The following is a 21,760-nucleotide window of genomic DNA, read 5'->3' on the forward strand; positions in this document are numbered from 1 at the left end:
CAAAAGCAAACTTCTCAGAACTCCAGGCAATAAAAACAGTGACAACATTGTTGGCCATATCCTTGTTTGTTTTGTTTGACACTGACAAAGGTAGATATTGAACCATAGGGCAAAGTCAGTAAGTGTGGTAAATAAAAGTAACAAAATGTATCTGTGCAAGAAAGAAATGAGGCTCAAGTTGGGCAGGCTCAAGTCTTTCTGCACCAAATTCATTCTCTGGCTTTGTTAAGATTATGAATCTATAAAAACAAGAATCTAATTTGTACATGGGAATTAGTTCTCCCCAGAAAAGAAGCTGAGCAAATGAAAATTTACTGAACAACTTTAGTAATGATTAACACAAGTGATGTAAAAAAAAATATCAAGAACACAGTTTCCAGTATTGAAGAGGTCTATGACAAACTCCTTAGTCCAATCAGAACAAATATAATGACATTTTTACAGAGGGATCCTTTATTTTAACAATGGCATTTCCCCTTCAAATAATAAATGTTATTCTTTTGGTAATGATGTTCCTTTGATAACTGTCTCCACACATTTAGTTCGGCATACATTGGTCCCTTTATAGTAGAATTTTAACATCTATTATCATGCATGCTCTATGGCCAGAGAAAATGTTTTGCAGCTAATAAACCTTCGTTACTGTGTACCAACTGTTTCTGATCCTTAAAAAGGGATGTGTCTGGGGATGTTTAAACTTTTAGAAGATAGACGTCTTCAAAAGCTTTGAGATATTGTCTTCTGCTCAGTTAAGCTGGGCTAAGCTCACTTCTGAAGTTCTGGAATATGGAGAAACCTAATATTTTTGGAAGCCATGGTAAATCCAAAGGAGGCACCTGCAACCACAAGATAATCTCATTGAATTCTGAATTCTTCCAACTAATAGTTTTTCGACAATGGAAGTCCTTTTGGTACACGGTTGACCTTAGGAAAAAGTCATCTGTATCTTATACATTTGGGTTCCACAGTAATAAAAGCCATACAGCTTCCTCTAGGTGACAACATCATATAATTTCTTATTTAAAAATGTGTTACTAATATAAAATGTCTTTTGCCTTAGTTATAGTGCTCCAATCATTCATTATATAGCTGTACACATCCATTGTGGGGAATGTATGTTAAAATGCGTATTTTGCAATGAGCAATTTAAATATACAGCTAACCATACAAATGGTATTGTGGGTGTCTATTTCTACCTATGAGTGGTGTCATAAAATGAGCATTGAGTTTGAGGCCATCATGAACTACACTTTATTTTTTTTTTAATTTATTATAGGACACACAGAATATCCATAAAACACAAATTCCTACATGAGCACAAACACAAGAATACAAACTTTTTTTTTAATTAATTTATTCTTGTTACATCTCAATGTTTATCCCATCCATTGTATCCTCCCATTCCTCCCCCCCCCCATTTTCCCATTATTCCCCTCCCCTATGACTGTTCCTGAGGGGGATTACGTCCCCCTGTATATTCTCATAGGGTATCAAGTCTCTTCTTGGCTACTTGCTCTATTTAAAAGTTAACTCAAGATTATTGAGAAATCATAGAGGATCCAAGATGGTGGCAAGTGGTGTGGACTGTGTTTAGAAGCTCCAGTAAACAATTCAGGGAATTGCCCGAAACTCTGAACCAAGAACACCAAGCTCCCCACCCCATTACAGAGGGAGTACTTCATAGTTTGAAAGGACAGTTGAGTGGAGAGTGGGATCTGACTTTCACGTGAACTCTAGTACACCATATTTGACCACGTCTTCTGGATGGGGAGACCTGGTGGCAGTCAGTGGAAAGATAGCAGGCTACAAAGAAAAAACATGATACCCTATGAGCATATTCAGGAGGAAGAGGTGCCCCCCCCCTGTCACAGTCATAGGGGAAGGGAGTAAGGGGAAATGGGAGGGAGGGAGGAATGGGAGAGTACAAGGGAAGGGATAACAATTGAGATGTAATATGAATAAATTAATAAAATATATTTTAAAAATAAAATAAAAGTTAAGTCAAGTGTTTGTGTCTTTAGGAAATATGATTGTGCATGTACATATGTATATAATACTCATGAGACAGAAAAGATGTCATGGATTAGAAAAATACAGGAAGTTACCAATATGGGAGATTTCAGATAAGGAACGAAATCAAAATGACATAATTATACTATAATCTATGAATAATGAAATATTTTTGAAGATTAAAGTATTTTTGAGATAATCTAACATTGTAATCTCTTCTCTCTCTCTCTCTCTCTCTCTCTCTCTCTCTCTCTCTCTCTCTCTCTCCCTGTGTCTCTCCTTCTCTCTTCTTTCTCTCTCTCTTTCTCAGTTTTTTCCAAACAAAGTTTCTATGTGTAGCCTTTCCTGTCCTAGATTCCTTCTGTATACTAAACTGATTTTGAACTCACAGAGATTCTTCTACCTCTGCCTGTGTATGTCTTTTCTGTTGCTCATATTTATCAGCACCATTTGGTCCCCCATCACTCAATAAAAATTTTGCAAAATGCATTATGGGCAGCCCATGAAGAAGGACTGAAGAACTGTTCTGCCTGCTGACACCATATCTCTTTTACAGGAGCATTCATTTTACTCCCCTCTCCCACAACCCTCTGTCCAGTAAGTATCCTCATGCATGCCGAGCTGCTCAGTGATCACTAAAATGAACAGTGGCTTCTGAGCTTTGTTATCTAGTCCCTGGCTGCATTGGAGGACTGCTACCTGAGGAACATCCAAGGACAAACAGATAGCTAAAAGTCAACATAAAAACACATCCATCAAGATCTCTAGCAATATGCCACCACCATAGTCTAATTATTCTACTGGAAATAATCCCGGGACATACTACCACAACCAAACACAAGAATATGAGTTTAAATCCAGTACTATGAATATGATAGATCTTTAAAGAGGAAATTACTAAACCTCATAATGAAATACAGGAAAACACAATCAATCAGGTGAATGAATTGAAAAAAAAAAAACTGTCCAAAACATAAAATTTGAAATAGAAGCAATAAAGAAAACACAAACTAAGAGAATCCTGAGGATAGAAGGTCTAGGAATGAGAAAAAGGAACAAGAGAAATAAGAATCACCAACAGAACAAAGGGCTGGAAGAGAGACTCTCAGGCATAGATGACAAGATTAAAGAAGTCAAAGAAAATGTTAATTCTAAAGAACTCCTGCGAGAAACCATCCAAACAATCTGTATATAGTATCCAGGGACACTATAAAAGACCTAACCTAAGAATGATAAAAATATAAGAAGGGGAACAGTCCTAGCTCCAAGGCCCAGAAAATATTTTTAACCAAATCATAGAAGAAAACTTTCCCAACAGAAGGGAAGAAATGTCAATAAGCATACAAAAGTCTTACAGAGCACCAATTAGATTGGACCAGAAAGGAAAACCCTCCTGCCATGTCATAATCAAAATGCTAAATGTACAGAACAAAGAAAGAATAGTAAAACCTGCAATAGAAAAAAGCCAAATAATATACAAAGCCTGACCTATCAGAACTGTACCTGATCTCTCAGCATAGACTCTAAAGCTATAAAACCAGGCCATATGTTAGGCAGTCTCTAAGAGACCACAGATGTCAGTCCAAACTACTATTCCCAGCAAGACTTTCAATCACTATAGATGGCAGAAACAAGATATTCTAACTCAAAACTTAATTTCAGCAATATCTATCCTCAAATCAAGCCCCAAAAAATTAAAAGAAGGAAGACTCTAACCAATGACGTTAACTACACCCAAGACAGGAAATATAAATCCATGCCAGCAAAAACAATGAAGTAACACACAGACACAGACACACAAAGACACACACAGACACACAAAGACACACACACACTTCCTCTATTAATAGATATGGAAAAGAATGAATTAGGGAGGATGTTAAGAGAAATCCCTTTGGATTGGCATCACCTAAAGTTACTTGAATTCTCGAATTATTTACATTTGGAACAGAGGAACAGTGTCCAGGAGTATCTGCACAATATATAGAAACGATAGTTGAATACACTGGCAGGGCAGAGGCCATTCCTCCTTTGGATGTTGCCCAGAATAAAAATAAAACATTTTATAAATCTGTTTTTACAAATTTTTTAAACCTTTTAAAATTTGTCTTCCAGCTTACACCTGAGCATGAATTGTGCTTACCCTGTCACTAAGCTCCTATCTTATATCAAAAAGGAATAACAGCCATAGAAACCACCACATTTTAATAATTTTCAGCTGCTATATTATCTTTCCACAGCATTAAAAGTTATTATATAAGAAATTATATTATTTATGGGGCCTTGTAGACACTCCCAAAGGAAGAAACTTTCCATTTTCTCTCACCCACTATACTAGTGGGGAATGCATACATGTCTTCACATATGTCAATGTCAGCAGACAAGCATATATTTGTGCAAGCTATGAATTTAGGCATAGATGAAAATGGTATAAAATATGGCTCTAGGTAAAATTGGATTAAAATAATTACAGGTTATACAATTAGGATTTTTGTGCTAAAGGACTAAGTGCTATGACACTAAAGACTTCAAGATATTTAAAACATAAAATAGAATATTGTCTAATTTAATTTAATTTTGAGAAAATATATAAAATTTTGGAACAAGGGAGATCTATAAGCAGATAAGAAGGCTTACTGCTCTGGAGAGGGCTGTTCTAGGTTTCAGCACCTACAGTTGGCAGCTCACAAATTCCTACAACTTCAGAGACAGACTTCCTATATTCTCTTCAGGACTTTTCAGACACATGCTCAAAAGTTCACATATGAACTCAGACACTAAAGTTAATTAAAAATAAATCTTTTAAAACATATAAAGTTACTTATAAGGATACATATCTATCAGTATAGAGTCTGGATAGACTGTATTTGTTTTTCAGGAGTATGCATGCATATATTTACACATATGTATATAAAAGACCAATTAATTTTAAAATATACTATGAATTAAAAAGAGAAAGAAGCATGAGTCTTGGAGGTAGTACAAGGAAGGGGCAAATTATGCAGTTAAATCTTCAAACAATAAAAAGTAAACTTTGAAAATGTATTAAAAGAAAACTATATTAAAAATAATTATATCCTTAAACATTTAATATTTTACAAATAAACACTGAAAACCTTTCTAAGTTTGATAAATATATATCACATTGTCATAAAAAATTAAAAACATGTATTTCATGTAACATTATAATTTTCTAAACATGAATCATTTCCACAATTCTCTCTCCCCTCTATACTCAATAACTACCAGAAACCATTACTCTACTATGAATATTATTGCCTACTAAAAAGCAAATGTAGAATGGTAGATTTAATGAGCTTTGTACTCAGGTCAAAGCTACCTTTAATTTTCAATGTTTTTGGTTCTACAATTAAGTCTTCATCATTGTGGACTTACCATCAGGTTCTACTGTACAACCAGAACTCTGAAAATAACTGATGATATCTGTGGGTCTATGCAGTCTCCCCAGCCAAACCTTAATAAAAATAACTTTTGCTGAAACCTGTCTTTTTATTTGAAAGCCTAAGGTGTCTAATAATGGCATGGTTAGCACATTAGGCAGCAACTCATTGAAACTCCTTTTATATGTGTTCATGATATAGAAAACGTGTCACTACAGTCTAGCTTTCATAGAGCTGTAATGTGTATGCATGCTACTAGAAGAGAAAATTAATAATCTGTCTGTGAATTCTGGAATCTACAGTGTCAACTAGAATGACAAGGCTTCTGCTGCATTGACAACCTAAATATCCTGGGAATAATCAACCATGTTATGGGTATATTTAAGAACTCCTCTCTAAGATAAAACTCATACATGAAACCATTATCAGCGCCAAGAACCTTTGGCTAGATATGTCACAGATACCAGGAGAAGGTCAACTATGATAACTTTAAAAGGACATAGTACATTACTGACTCCCAGAGAAGCCAGTTGGTTTTTTTTATTTTTCAATCATTGAGTGACAATTAACACAGAGACTCAGAACTATTCAAGAGGATGAAACTAAGGGATTGCAGAGTGTTCAGTCCTGAGTCAGAATTTGTTGACATCCTGACCTTCCAAGACTCAGGAATCGCTGCAGTAACTGGGGCCAAATATATTATAAGAGCCAAATGTAGTGGAGGACTTCAAGGATACAGTGTTTTTTCTTTTATAAAAACAAATGTGAAACACCATTTATAAATACAAACAGCAGTGAGAGCAAACACAAGACATGTGCAAGTTAAATCCAGATGACATGTGAGCACGTGTGTGTTTTATGGGGCAATTGCCCTGTCTCACTACTATCTGAGAAGCTCCTTGTAACTGAAAGCTTCCAGTAATAAGAGACTTGATTTTCTTTAAAGGTATGTTCCATGTTATGTGACACAGCACATACCCGAGAGTATTTACTGGACTGACGGGTTAAAAAAAAAAGAACATATATCCTTGTTATATGGGAGAGAATCTTTTGGGTGTATGTCCACGTGTGTTTCAGCTGGGTCCTGTGGTAGTGCTATTCCCAATTTGTGGAGAAAGTGCGAGATTGATTCCCAAAGTGGTTGTGCAAGGACACTTGCTCAACTGTTTTCATAGCAGTTTAATTTGTAACAGCCAAAATCTAGAAACAACCAAGACGCCCCTAAACCAAATGATGGATTAAAAACCCAGGGTAAATTTTCACAATTGAATACTCCTCAGCTATTAAAAACATGGAAATCATGAAATCTGAAGACAAATGAACGGAATGAGAAAAGATGATCCTGACTGAGGCAATCTATAACACAAACACACACATGATATGTACTTTGATGTTGATTAAACAATTTAGTGTGGGGTATAAATATTACTATTCACAGATTTTAAAAAAAATAGCAAGGACCCAAGTGAGGATGTGTAAATGTTATTCAAAAGGAGAAATACAATAGAGATTGGAAGAGGTTGAAGAGAGGGAAAAAAAGTAGCAGAAGAAGCACAGCAAAATAGAGGAAGAAGGAGTGAGAGTGGGCCTGGGAGGAGAGGACAGAGGGGGCTAAGATCATGACATAAAGTGAATTAAAATAAATAAATAAATAAGAAACAGCTTAAAATGAATTATACCAGGAATTTTTTTTAATACTAAGAAGGTAGTCGATGAGTTGATAAGCAACCTCAGTTTATGTGGCAGAGAGGAACATGGAAAAGAAACAGAACTTTTTGAAGGATAAACTGTATGGCTGGGAGAACTAAACTAGTACACAGAGTTGGTGGGTATGGACTAAAAGGCCAATTTGGGGGACGTTAGGGCAGAGGTAGGTGAGATAAAACGTGATGCATGAAACTCACAGAATTAACCAAAATACATTTTCACAGAAACTCACTCACTAGGGAGTTTAGTTTTTGGACTCTAGAAATGTAAAAGCCACCAGAAATGGATAAACTGAGAAGGAACTACTATTTATCCAGCTATAAAATTATGCTGCTGTTAAAAAGCACATGAGACTTATTTGTCCAAAATAAAATGTATGAGTGTGTAAAAATATACAACAATGTGTGCCAGTGACAAGTTGCTGCTTACTCTGTTGAGGATAGATGAGAGAGCCAAGAGTTTGGGTCTCTAAAGTAGTATGGATTAAAAGAGCAAACTTTTCTGCACTCTGTGAAATAAAAATTGTGACAACATTGATGCCTGTTTGGTTTTTGGCACTGATTCAGGCAGATATTGAACCATAGGGCTAAATCTGTAGTTTGGTGAATGAATCATAATGAACCATATAGGACCATATAGAAATACAGGATAATACAATTAAATAGGTAAATGAAATGAATAAAGCTGCTCAAGACCAGAAAATGAAAATAGAAGGTATAATGAATACACAAACTAAAGGATTACAGAAGACCAAGGGAGGAGAATAGAAACAACAAAACTAAGCATCACCAACAGAACACAAGTGGTGGAAGAGAGAATCCCAGGCATAGAAGACTAAATTGAAGAAATATATACATCACTCAAAAATGTTAAATCTAAACATTTCCTGACACGATAAATCCAGGAAATCTGCATGTAGTACCCTGGGTTACTATGTAAAGTCCTAACCAGAGACACTGAGGAACGCCAAAGAATTATTAGATCTTGCTTTTTAAAACGTGTACTCCACAAATTAGAAAATCTAAGCAAAATGGTTGACTTTTCTGCATAGACACCATTTACCAAAGTTACATCAAGATCAGGTAAAGAACTAACATAGACCTATATCATCTAAGGAAAAAGAAGTAATTGAAAGTATCCCAACCAAAAATCTCCAGGGTTAGATGGTTTCAGTACAGAATTCTACCAGGAAAAATTTTAAAACATTATCTACCATGATCAAGTAGGCTTCATGCAAGGGATACAATGATGGTTCAACATACAAAAACCTATCAATGTAAACTACCATATAAACAAATTGAAAGGAAAAAAAACTGCATGATCATGCCGTTAGACTCTGGAAAAAGGCTTGACAACAAGGAACACCCCATCATATTAAAATCTTGGAGAAATCAGGAATGCAAGGCACATACCTAAGCATAATAAACAGAATACACCCATAAACAGCAAGCCTGGAGCCAACATCAATTCAAATGGACAGAAACTTAAGCATTCCACTAAAATCAGGTACAAGACAAGGCTGCTCACTCTGTCCACATCATTTCAATAAAGCTTTAAGGTTCTAGTTAAAACAATAAGGCAACTAACAAACATCCTGGAAATAAAATTTAAAAAGAAAAGGGTCAAAGTATTGATATTTCCAGATGATTTGGTAGTATACATAAGTGACCCCAACATTCCACCAGAGAACCTCTCTAGCTGGAAACACCTTCAGCAATATGACTGGATACAAAATAAACTTCAAATTATCAGTAGGCCTCTCCTATATACATGATCAATGGACCTAGAAAAAATAATGGAAACAATAATTTCCACAATAGCCATATATAACATAAAATACTTGGTGTGTTTTAATACATGTGTGTGTGTTAAGACCTGTATGACAAGAACTTTGAGTCTTTAAAAAAGAAATTGAAGAAGATATCAAAATTTAAAAAGGTCTTCCATGCTAATGGATCTATACAATTCACGTAGTAAGCCTGGCTATCTTACCAAAAGCAATCTACATGTTCAATGCAATTCCCTTCAAAAATTTTAAAAAATCTTTACAGATCTTGAAAGAACAACACTCAACTTTATATGAATATAACAAGGTGAATGATCTCATTTTGTGTGAATCATAAACATCTTCTCAAAATGTCTTAGGCTGAACTGGCCTTTCATGCACACCATACAAAGAATGAATTCATGAGAAATTCCCAAGGGTTTGATGTGCAATTTATTTTAATTCATATACTGTTTGCCTGTAGAAAGTTGCTTGATATGTATAAAATCTTCAGGAACTAAATTTCTTCTGTAAATCAGGCCACCCAACCATTTAAACATCTACTGTCCTCTGAAAAGTGTGAGTGTAAGTAATCTATATAACATACTATTTCAGCCTTATAGAGTAGAGTTTATGTGAGCTATGTAAGAACTGACATGTATTTACTTTTTACTCAAAGGATATGTGAGTATGGAAATTTTACTATGATCTTTGATCATTTGGGCAGAAATTTTTCCCTCAACTATCTCAATTAGAATATACAGTTACCATCTCCTTAAGATAAATTTCATACATGGCTTAATCTATTAGTGAAAGCATTCAAGTGATATGTTATAAATATATTTTAATTAATTCATTACAATTTAGTAAATTTTTGAATTTCTTTGTAGGATTGCAAAACATTCCTGTTGTGCTTAATTTTTGTCCAGGAAGTCCTAACATTTTTTTAAAAATTATACTTATATAAAAAGTTATCTTTTGGAGAAGATAAGAGACCATGAAGAATCATTGGATTTTACAAATCCTCGGGAGAAGAAAATTTCTACAATTTAAGGAAGGAGGTGCATATAGACATGCAAGAGGCCTACAGAACACCAAATGGAATTGACCTGAAAAGAAAATCTTGCCACCACATAACAATCAAAACACAAAATATACAGAATAAAGAAAAAATATTAAAGGCAGCAAGGGAAAAGGGCTAGTTAACATTTAATGGCAAACCTATCAGAATTACACCTGACTTCTCAGCAGAGACCATAAAAGCCAGAAGGGCCTGGACAGAGTTCCAGCAAGCTCTAAAAGACCACAGATGCCAGGTAAGACTAATCTATCCAGTGAAACTTTCAATAACCATTGATGGAGAAAGCAAAATATTCCATGATAAAAACAAATTGAAACAGTACTTAACCACTAATCCTGTCTTACAGAAGTAAATAGAAGGAAAACTCCAACCCAGAGTGACAAAATACAACTGAAACTACATGGGAAATAGATAACTACACCATCGCAAAAACATAACCACACAAGCACTCTACTGCAACCAACATCAAAATCAAGGGATTTAACAGTCACTGGTCACTAATATCTCTCAACATCAATGGTCTCAATTGTCCAATAAAAAGACACAGACTAATTGAGCGGATGCATAAACAAGACCCAATATTCTTCTGCATCCAAGAAACACATGTCAGCCACAAGGTTAGACATTATCTCAGGGTAAAAGGCAGGAAAAAGTATTCCAAGCAAATGGAGACAGGAGTCATGCTGGTGTAATCATTTTAATATCTATTAAAATAGACTTTACACAAAAACTAATGAAAAGAGATGAGAAAGTACACTTTATACTCATCAAAGGTAAAGTCGAGGAAGGGGAAATCACAATTCTGAACATCTACACTCCCAATACTAGGGCACCCACATTTGGAAAAGACCTATTAACAAAGCATGAACCACATTTCGATCCACACACTCTAATAGTGAGAGAATTCACCACCCTACTTTCACTGAAGGGTAGGTCACTGAAACAGAAATCAGCTGAAAAATAATGACATTAACCAATGTCATGAATCAAATGGATCTAACAGATATCTATGGAACTTTTCACCCAAACACAAAGGATTATAGCTTTTTCTCAGCACCCCATGGAACCTTCTCCAAAATTTATAATATAGTACGTCACAAAGCAAGCCTCAAAAGATTCAAGAAGAGTGAAATAATACCATATATGCTATCAGATCACCATGGTCTAAGGCTGTATTTCAACAACAACAGAAACAACAAAAAGGCTACATACATATGGAAACTAAATAACTCTCTAAATGACACCTGGGTCAGGGAAGAAATAAAAAAAGAAATGGAAGACGTTCTTCAATTCAATGAAAATGAAGGAACAACATACCCAAATTTGTGGGACACATTGAAGGCAGTGCTAAGAGGAAAATTCGTATCAGTAAGTGCCTTTATAAAGAAATTGGAAACATCACGCGTAAGCAACTTGACGACACGGCTGAAAGGACCTGCATTCATAAAAGAAGCACTTTTAGAGTTTAAATCATGCATCAATCCCAACAAATTTGAGTAGGAGACTTTAACATCCCACTCTCACCAATGGCAGATAATTGAGGCAGAAACTAAATAGAGAAACAATGAAGCTACCAGAGATCATGAATCAAGCATCTAATAGACATCCACGGAACTTTTCAAACAAACACAAAAGAATACACCTTCTTCTCAGTACCACGTAGAACATTCTCCAAAATTGAACATATAATCATTCACAAAGCAAGACTCAAAAGATAGAAAAACAATTAAAAATACCCTGTAACTTATCAGACCACCATGGTCTAAAGTTAACTTTAACAACAATAGAATTAACAAAAAGCCTACAAACACATGGAAACTGAACAATGTTCTACTCAAAGAAAACTAGGTCAAGGATGAAAGAAAGAAAGAAGGAAAGAAAGAAAGAAAGAAAGAAAGAAAGAAAGAAAGAAAGAAAGAAAGAAAGAAAAAATTAATGACTTCCTAAAAATTAAGGAAGATGAAGGCACAACATATCCAAATCTTTGGGAAACAATGAAAGCAGTACTAAGAGGAAAGTTCATACACTAAGTGCATTCATAAATAAATTGGAGACATCATATATAAGCAAATTAGTGGAACACCTGAAAAACCTAGGGGGAAAAAATAAGACACACTGAAGAGGAGTAGATGGCTGGAAACCATGAAACTCAGGTCTGAAATCAGTAAATTTGGAAAAACAACAACAATTCAAAGAATCGATGAAATCAGGATCTGGTTCTTGGAGAAAATAAAAAAGATAGATAAGCCCTTAGCCAAACTAACTAAACTGAAAAAAGAAAGTATCCAATTGAACAAAATCAGAAATGAAAAGGGAGACATAGCCATGGATAACGAGGAAATCCAAAGGATCATTAGGCCGAACTTCAAAAGCCTATAAGCCACAAAAATTGAAAATCTAAATGATAGGAATGATTTTCTTGATTAATTACAGTTACTAAAGATGAATCTATATCAGACAAACAAATTAATAGTCCTATATCCTCTAAGGAAATATAAGCAGCCATCAAAAGTCTCCCAACAAAAAAACTCTCGGGGCAAGATGGTTTTAGCATCAAATTCTACCAGATATTTAAAAAAGAGCTAATACTAACATTCCTTAAACTACTCCACAAAATAGAAACAGAAGGAACATTGTAGAACTCATTCTATGAAACCAGTCACCCTGGTACCTCAACCACACAAAGACCCAAAAAAGAGAATTTCAAACCAATTCCCCTTAAGAACATTGAACAAAAAGACACAATAAAATACTCACCAACTGAATCAAAGAACACATCAAAAATCTCATCCACTATGACAAAGTAGACCTCATGCCAGGAATATAGGAATGATTCAATATGCAGAAATACATCAATGTAATCAACCATATAAACAAATAAAAAAAAAATAACACACGATGATCTCCATAGATGGCAAAAACGCATTTGAGAAAATCCAACACCCTTTCTTGTTAAAAGTCTTGGACAGTTTGGGGATACAAGGCACATATATAAATGTAGTAAAGCAATACACAGTAAGCCTATAGCCAACATCAAACTGAATAGAAAGACACTTAAATCAATTTCACAAAAAAAAAAAGAGTGATATGATAAGGCTGTGCAGCCTCTCTGTGTCTCTTCAGTTTAGTAGTGGAAGTCTTAGCTAGAGCAATAAGACAAGTAAGGAGAACATGGGTATACAAATAGGAATGGAAGGAGTCAAAGAATCACTAGTCACAGATGATCTTGTAGTATGCATAAATGACCCAAAATTCTACCAAGCAATTCCTACAGCAGATAAACACCTTCAGCAAAGTGGCTAGATAAAAAATAAACTTTAATATGTCCCTAGGCCTCCTGCATACAAATGACAAATGGGTTGAGAAAGAAAACAGGAATCCACACAGTTCACAATAGCCACAAGTAATATAAAGTATCTTGGTATTAAAAAAACACTTCAAGACTCTGAAGAAGGAAATTTAAGAAGACATGAGAAAATGGAAAGATTTCCTATGCTTGTGGAGTGGGAGAATCAACATAGTAAAAATGCCCATATTACCAAAAGCAATCTACAAATTCAATGCAATCCCCATCAAAATATCTACACAATATTTTACAGACCTAGCAAGATAAATTCTCAACTTCATAAGGAAAAACAAAACAAAACAAAAAAACAGAAGAGCTAAAACAATCCTGTACAATAAAAGATCTTCTGGAGGAATCTCCATCCCTGATCTCAAGTTGTACTAGAGCAACCATAATAAAAACAGCATGGGGAGACCTGGTGGCACTCAGAGGAAGGATAGCCGACCACCAAGAAGAGACTTGATACCCTATGAGCATATTCAGAGGGAGGAGGTCCCCGTCACTCACAGTCGTAGCAGAGAAGAGTAAGGGGAAAGCGGGAGGGAAGGAGGAATGGGAGGATATAAGGGATAGGATAACAAGTGAGATGTAATATAAATAAATTAATAAAATATATTTAAAAACAGCATGTTTCTGCCATATAAATAGGCTGGTTGATCAGTGTAATTGAATCAAAGACCCAGACATAAATCCACATACCTATGGATACTTGATTTTTGACAAAGAAGCCAAATCCATACAATGGAAAAAAGAGCATCTTCAACAAATGGTGCTGGTATAGCTGGATGTATACGTGTAGAAAAATGCAAGTAGATTAATATTTATCAACCTGCACAAAACTCAAGTCTAAATGGATCAAAGACATGAAACTAGATACATGAAATCTGGTAGAAGAAAAAGTGGGGGAGAGCCTTGAACTCATTGGCACAGGAGTCAGCTTCCTGAATAGAACACCAAGAGCTCAGGCTCTAAGAGCAACAGAAAATTAAGGGGACCTTATGAAACTGAAAAGCTTCTGTAAGACAAAGAATATTGTCAGCAAAGCAAAATGACAGCCTACAGACTGGGAAAAGATCTTAACCAGTCCTATATCTGAAAAGAGCTAATATCTAAAATATGTAAAGAACTCAAGAAATTAAACACCACCAAACCAAATAATCCAGTTAAAAATGGGGTACAGACCTAAAAAGAGAATTCTCAACAAAAGACTATCAAATTGCCTGCAAACCTTTAAAGAAATGCTCAGTGTCCCTAGTCATCAGGGAATTGCAAATCAAAAGGACTCTGAGATTCCTTTTTACACCCATCAGAATAGCTATGATCAAAAACGTAAGTGACAGCGCACGCTGGTAAGGATGTGGAGAAAGCATAACACTCCTTCATTGCTGGTGGGAGTACAAACTTGTACAACCACTTTGGATATCAAAATGGTGCTTTCTCAGATAATTGGGAATAATGCTACCTCAAAACACAGCTACACCACTCCTGGTCATATACCAGAAAGATGTTTCACCATACAACAAGGATATTTGCTCAACTTTGTTCATAGCAGCTTTATTTGTAACAACCAGAATCTGGAAACAACCAAGATGTCTTTCAACTGAAGATGGATAAAGAAACTTACACAATGAAATACTACACAGCTATCAGAAATAAGGAAATCTTAAAATTGGCAGGCAAATGAATGAAACTAGAAAAGATCATCCTGAGTGAGGTAACCCAGACCCAGTAAGACATACATGGTATATACTCATTGATAAGTCGATATTAGCCCAACATAGATTTCCTCTGAAAGACTCTACCCAGTGGGACTTTGGACAGGTACTGGAACTTGAAGCTGGACTCTTGGTGGAGCTCTGAGAGTTGTAGGGAAGAGGGAGGGGATGGAAGGCCCAGGAGGGAGTAGGAGCACCATAGCAAGACATTAAAGGCCTGCAGATCTGGACACAAGGCGGTCTACATAAACTGATACACCAGCCAAGGACAACGTAACCAATGGAATGATTATTCTTCATATGGTAGGGAGGGGAAACTGCTGCTGTACCTTGGACATGCACTCTGGTGCTCATGATTTGATCACTGCCCCCTAGACAAGACAGCCTAGTCAACACTTAGAGGAAAGGAATGCAAATTGTGGTAGGGGGCCCACCATCAGAGGTCTAGGGGAGAGGAACAGGGAGAAGAGGGAGAGATGTTGGAAGTGGAAGATAAGAGGGAGGGGATAGCAATCAGGGTATAATGTGAATAAATTATAATAAATAAATTATATATAAAAAGAAAGTGGAGACCACATACACATTTGAAAGATGGATGAAATAAGAAATTTCAACAAATTAGTTCCCCTAAGCTTACATATGACAACGATGTTGATTTTAGCTAGCATCCCCTCTGCAGAAACTGCAGCAAGTATATGCCGCCCTCGTGGAAAAAAATCTTTCCTGACCAGATGTTATGGTTATTTCCACAGAATCAGCTCATATATACACATAGACAAACAGTCAGAAATATAGACCTGTCCATATTCAATGGACAATATAAAATATGCTCCTGGCATATAGAAAAATAACATACATACATGTTACATATGAACAAAAAACAGATGGTCACATTTACGTGCAAACACATATCTTTATACATATTTTTAAGCCAAGGATGAAGAAGATCCTTGTGGGCTTCAGCCAATGTTTATTATCTGGTCATAATTTTATACTTTTGAGACAAAGCTCTATACATCAGAGAATTAATTTCCTCATTTTCAAAAAAGCAATTAATAATGAAAAAACAAATGAATGAAAGAAAATAGTAGGTAACATATTTTTTCATTACAACTAAACGTTTCTAGTACTTAGATATTCTTATCTGAGTATCCACTATATTACTTCATAGAAAATTCAAAATGTCAAAAGTTAAAAATGGCTAGAGGTTAAAAGAGTAAAAGAGATTACAAGATATATGTCTTTTCAGTCAGGACTGACCTGCACATACATTTTTCAGCTATCTAAATTTATAATGAGCTTAGTACAATAATTTTATCTGTCTTTTATTTCAAGATACAAAGTAAATTTAGAGTGATAATTCAGTAAGCTAACAAGGTATAATAAGTTATACCAAAAGTTTGTAATTTTTATATTAAATTTGTACTTAATTCAGACATTTCTTGGTAGCCCCATTATATTTTGACATCATGGGAAATTTAAACCAACTTGCCTATGTTTATAGTGCATACCAGGATTCATGGTGTCATCTCTAGAGTGAAAGCTTATGAAGCTATAAATCTGTTTCAAGCCTGTCTCATAGTAAGGCATCTGGAGGTCCACAAAATTATTTATTGCACCTATAAAGTTTCTATTAACTTTTTAAATTCTAAAATTGTTTGAATTAAATCAGGAATTCCATTATCAGGAATACATTAATCTTAACAGCAGTGTATATTCATAAGTATCTCAAAGAAATTTTGTTCAGAGTGGATAAATACCAAGAAAGTGACAATTCACAGCACGACAGATTTTTGAGAAACATAGCAGTGCACAAATAAGGGATGTCAGAGCCTGGAAGCAATTCTGGAAGTGCATTTTAGTACAGACCTTGAAAAATACTGGCTACCTTCCAGAAATCCCACATGCCTATTGAACTTCCACATTTCAATGGCTCTTGGAAAAAGAGATGTTATGAATAAAATTATATATATATATGTCTATATGTATATATGTATATATAACATTTCACCTAAACTCAAAAGAATATACCTTCTTCTCAGCACCTCATGGAACCTTCTCCAAAATTGACTATATAGTTTTTTTCACAAAGGAAGCCTCAACAGATATAAGAAATTTGATATTTGAAATAACCCCTTGTGTCTGAAGAGACCTATACACTAAAACTGCATTTCAAGAACAACAAAAACAACAGAAAGCCTACAAAATCATGGAACTGAAAAATTCGCTACTCAATTACCACTAGGTCTGGGTAGAAATAACGAAAGAAACTCAAGACTTTCTAGAATCCAGTGAAAATGAAGGTACATCATACCCAAACATATACAATGGAAACTTTGCTAAAAATGAAAGTTCATAGTACTAAGTGCCTACATTTTTAAAAAAGGAGAGATCTCATAGTAGCAACTTAACAACACATTGGAAAGCTCCAGAACAAAATGAAGCAAACATAAACAAGAAGTGTAGATGGCAGGAAACCAACACAGAGCTGAAATTAATAAATTAGAAGCAAAGAGAAAGAAAGAATCACTAAAACCACGAACTGGATATTTGGGAGAGTTAACAATATAGGCAAACCCTTAACCAAACTAACTAAAAGACACAGAGAGAGAATATCCAAATTAACAGAATCAGAAATGAAAAGGCGTCGCGGCACAACCAGAGACAGTGAGGAAATCAAAAGAATCCCTAGGCCTTACTTTAAAAATCTGTTCTCCACAAAATTGGAACCCCTAAGCAAGTGGATTTTCTTGATAGGTATCAATACCAACGTTATATCAAGTTCATGTAAACAACTTACATAGACTTATATACTTTAAGCAAAAATAAGTTATTGAGGGTCTCAAGATAAAAATCAGTCCATAGCCAGACGGTTTTGCCACAGAATCTTACCTAGAAGAAATGAACTCAAATGGAATCGCAAAACACTGTGTTACAGTGTCATCCTCCATTTCTAACATAGAAAATAATCTTCTTTAATCTCAAAACCTCTCCATAAGGACTTTACTTTCTGAGGCCTAGCTTACCTTTTAGACCCAAACAGTTTAAATGTTTGAGGATTCTCAGTCTGTCTCTGCCTCCTGCTTCCATGGAGATGCTTTTTGCCTTCCTCAGGAGATCCAAAATATATAAATAACTCAAGAAATTAAATACAACCAAACCAAATAACCCAGTGAAAAATGGGGTACAGAGCTAAGGAATGAATTCAGCTATGCAAATCAAAACAATTCTGAGATTCCATCTCACACATGGCTGAAGAGCTAAGATTTTTATATCAAGCAACAATTTATGATGGATAAGATGTAAAACAAGGGGAAGACTCTTCCACTGCTAGTGGTAGTGCAAAGTTGAGAACAGTTCTTTCTCAGGATCTAGCTATATCACTCCTTGGCTTATACCAAAAAGATGCTCCATCATGCCACCATAGCAACTTTATTCATAATAGCCAGAAACTGGAAACACCTTAGATGTCCAACAAAAAAAGAATAGATAATGAAATTGTGGTAAATTTACACAATTGAATATTAGTCAAATATTAAAAATGGACATGGGAGGAATGGATTATAGAGGGAAGGGCTGAGAGGAGAGCAGAGGGCAAGCTGTGATGGAGATATAAAGTAAACATACAAAATAATAATAAAAACATGACCAAGTGGACAAAAGCTGAAAAAAATCTAGAGCTGGCCTAGCACAGCTCACAACACTAAAGTGAAAATACAAGGGGAAATAGGATCCTCTGTATATTAATATTGCAAAGAGAAAAAGTGTGAATGACTAACTCTGGGAGTGAAGTACCCAAAAACAGATAAAGCACACAATTTACTTTATAAAAACAAACTGGCAAATATTTGAAAAAAAAAACACATAAGTACTTGTTTGTCTGATCATTAGAACAAAGTCTACTTGGCAGATAAAGAGTACCAAGTTAATTGGTCATCAACGTCCCAAAGTACATGTTGATTCTGAGGATGCATTATAAAAGCTCTGTGATTCCAGTTCATAACTGTGTCAGGAAGGGTCTCCAATGGATCCAGTCGTAGTCTTGGTCCTCACGCTGTCCTGTCTGTTTCTCCTCTCACTCTGGAAACAGAGCTCTGAGAGAAGGAAGCTCCCTCCTGGACCCACTCCTCTCCCAATTATTGGCAATTTCCTCCAAATAGATGTGAAAGATATTAACCGAACTTTCACCAAGGTAAGAATGCTTTAGGCTTCTCTAGTCTTTGCAAAGGAAGATATGGAGACAATATTGTAACAAAGGCTCATGATTTTTATGTCTTCACTGCCTTTTCCTTCTAGTCCTGGTCAGTAAATTAGTAATAAGCAAAGTTTCAGGCTGAAGGACATCTAGGTCATTGCATTTTATAAATACAATCTCAGATTTTAAAGTTATTCTCCTTCAAATCCTTATTTTATAACAATTTCCCACTATTTTGGCTCAAATTAAAGTGTAAGGTGTGGGAGACCTGGTGGCACTCAGAGGAAGGACAGCAGGTAGCCAAGAAGAGACTTGATACCCTATGAGAATATACAGGGGGAGGTAATCCCCCCCAGGAACAGTCATAGGGGAGGGGAATAATGGGAAAATGGGGGGGGGGAGGAATGGGAGGATACAAGGGATGGGATAAACATTGAGATGTAACAAGAATAAATTAATAAAAAAATTTTTAAAAATTTGAAAAAAAAAATAAAGTGTGAGGTGTGTTCCATTCAATAATTCAGAATTTTTGACATACCTTGTCCTTTGATGGTCAACTCTGAAGACCTAACTGGTGTTTGCCATGATGTAAAACTTATGGGCATGAGCTCATACTGGAGAGTAAAACAACAAAAAAAATATGTTGTCAGAAAATATATGGTAGACTCCCATCTACTTTTACTATTTTCAAAGCCTGTCTGTTGCTACAAGATTGCTTCATGGTGCTGAGTTTTCTCCACAAATGCTGCTTTCTGCGGTGCAGCTTCTAGGATGTGTGCTCTCTGTTGTTTTGTAACAGTAGACAAAAAAATGGAAGCATTGATTTGTGGTGACTGGAAATTTTAGGTTTCTATTCTTCATCATGGGTCTCTGTAGTTTCCACAGGAGGAGTCTCATACTTACCCTGCAGCAGTCATATGATCATTGATGTCTATTTCAGGATAGAATGTGCATAAGAGTGATGCTCAACCATCCATAGTGAATGAACAGGGGGCCAATTTGAAGTCTATACTTGTTAGCAATAGGGCCCTGGAATTGGTCATAGGATTCTATTCCTACAGTTTCTTTAGTAGATTATACCAAACATCTCCTAAATGTCTTAGTGTGATATTAAATTTTACTGCGATATGTGTGTCAATCCCCGTTGTGAAGTCCTGTCATGCTATAAGTCATCCACATGTTATCCTCAGAATTTAAGGTACATACACTTCCAACTGAGTTATTCTGGATAAAAATATCATAAAACAAAACAATAATATTATCAGTCTACAACTTTTTGCAATCATGGTGAACAAAGTAACTTTGTTCTAATGTGTATTGTCTTTCTGGTTCTAGTTATCAAAGGCCTATGGCCCTGTGTTCACTCTGTATCTGGGAGGGCAGCCCACTGTGGTGCTGCATGGTTATGGCGCAGTGAAAGAAGCTCTGATTAATCATGGGGAGGAATTTGCTGGAAGAGGAAGGCTTCCGGTGTTTGATAAAGTTGTTAAGGGCATGGGTAAGTGTGCATGTGCTTCTGTGCATGCTGGGCAGTATCTGTAGTCAGCAGGAGGCTGGGAAGCAGAGGCTGAGCTTGCTCCCTAGGAACCCTTTGAGACTTTATCAGTGCCACCAATCATCTCCTCATTTCTCTGGAATACACTCTATTGTCTGTTCCCATTATTTTAGGCATTGGGTTTAGCAATGGGAACATATGGAAAGACACAAGGCGCCTTTCGCTCATGACCCTTCGGAATTTGGGCATGGGGAAAAGGAGCATTGAGAACCGTGTCCAAGAAGAAGCTCAGTGCCTTGTGGAGGAACTGAGGAAAACCAATGGTGAGTGCAGCTTGAGAATCTCACTTTTACTTTTGAATCTAGGTATAGGTGTATGTGTCATATGTGTCATGTTGTTACTATCCTCTTCTAAGCATTTTTCTAATCAGATTTATTGGTCTCATGTTAAGGCTGCAATGCATTTCTAATCCATGCAGCCCACGTAACACAAATGTATTTTTAAACAGCTTAATTACCTTACAATGTTAACAAGGGCAAAGTGTCTGCTATGGATAATTTAATAGCATTTTACAATTGTTTCCAATTCCTCAGGCTCACCCTGTGATCCCACCTTCATCTTGAGCTGTGCTCCCTGCAATGTCATCTGCTCCATTATTTTCCAGAATCGTTTTGATTATAAAGATGAGGATTTCCTTAACTTGATGCAAAGATTGAATGAGAACGCCCATATTCTCAGCTCCCCCTGGTTGCAGGTGAAGTCACAATGAGTTCCTTCTTAAAACAAAATTTTGGTCTTTCTTTCTCTCCAGTCAAATACAACAAGGACCAATTAGTGAAGTGAACAATTATCACAGTACCGACTAATATGTTATGGGAAAAATATTTTGAAGAATGCTGTAAACCCTTTGATATTTAAATAGGAAAATGGAATGGAAAATGCTAGAATGGTTTTAGCTTAATAGATTCCCATCCATTGATCTCACAATTAACTTCCAAAGGGTTCTTTTGATAAAGTACTATATTTACTTCTAGAAAGATGCTCA

The 21,760-nt window shown here is 35.7% G+C and overlaps 1 protein-coding gene across 30 annotated transcripts in view; it reads left to right on the forward strand.

Annotated features, from left to right (window-relative positions):
• Positions 1 to 21,760, forward strand: part of LOC127189541 (cytochrome P450 2C50-like) — a 231,917-nt gene that overhangs the window by 43,463 nt on the left and 166,694 nt on the right. The window contains exons 1-4 of one of the 30 annotated variants that reach the window (XM_051146462.1): positions 19,044 to 19,217; positions 20,556 to 20,718; positions 20,889 to 21,038; positions 21,309 to 21,469. The exons of the other annotated variants lie outside the window; for them this stretch is intronic. Coding sequence (XP_051002419.1) covers positions 19,050 to 19,217; positions 20,556 to 20,718; positions 20,889 to 21,038; positions 21,309 to 21,469 — 642 coding nt within the window. The 5' untranslated portion in view covers positions 19,044 to 19,049. Of the gene's footprint in view, positions 1 to 19,043; positions 19,218 to 20,555; positions 20,719 to 20,888; positions 21,039 to 21,308; positions 21,470 to 21,760 lie in introns of those variants that run through there. 30 annotated transcript variants of the gene reach the window in all.

The sequence above is a fragment of the Acomys russatus genome, chromosome 5 (assembly GCF_903995435.1).
Source record: "Acomys russatus chromosome 5, mAcoRus1.1, whole genome shotgun sequence".
NCBI lineage: Eukaryota > Metazoa > Chordata > Mammalia > Rodentia > Muridae > Acomys > Acomys russatus.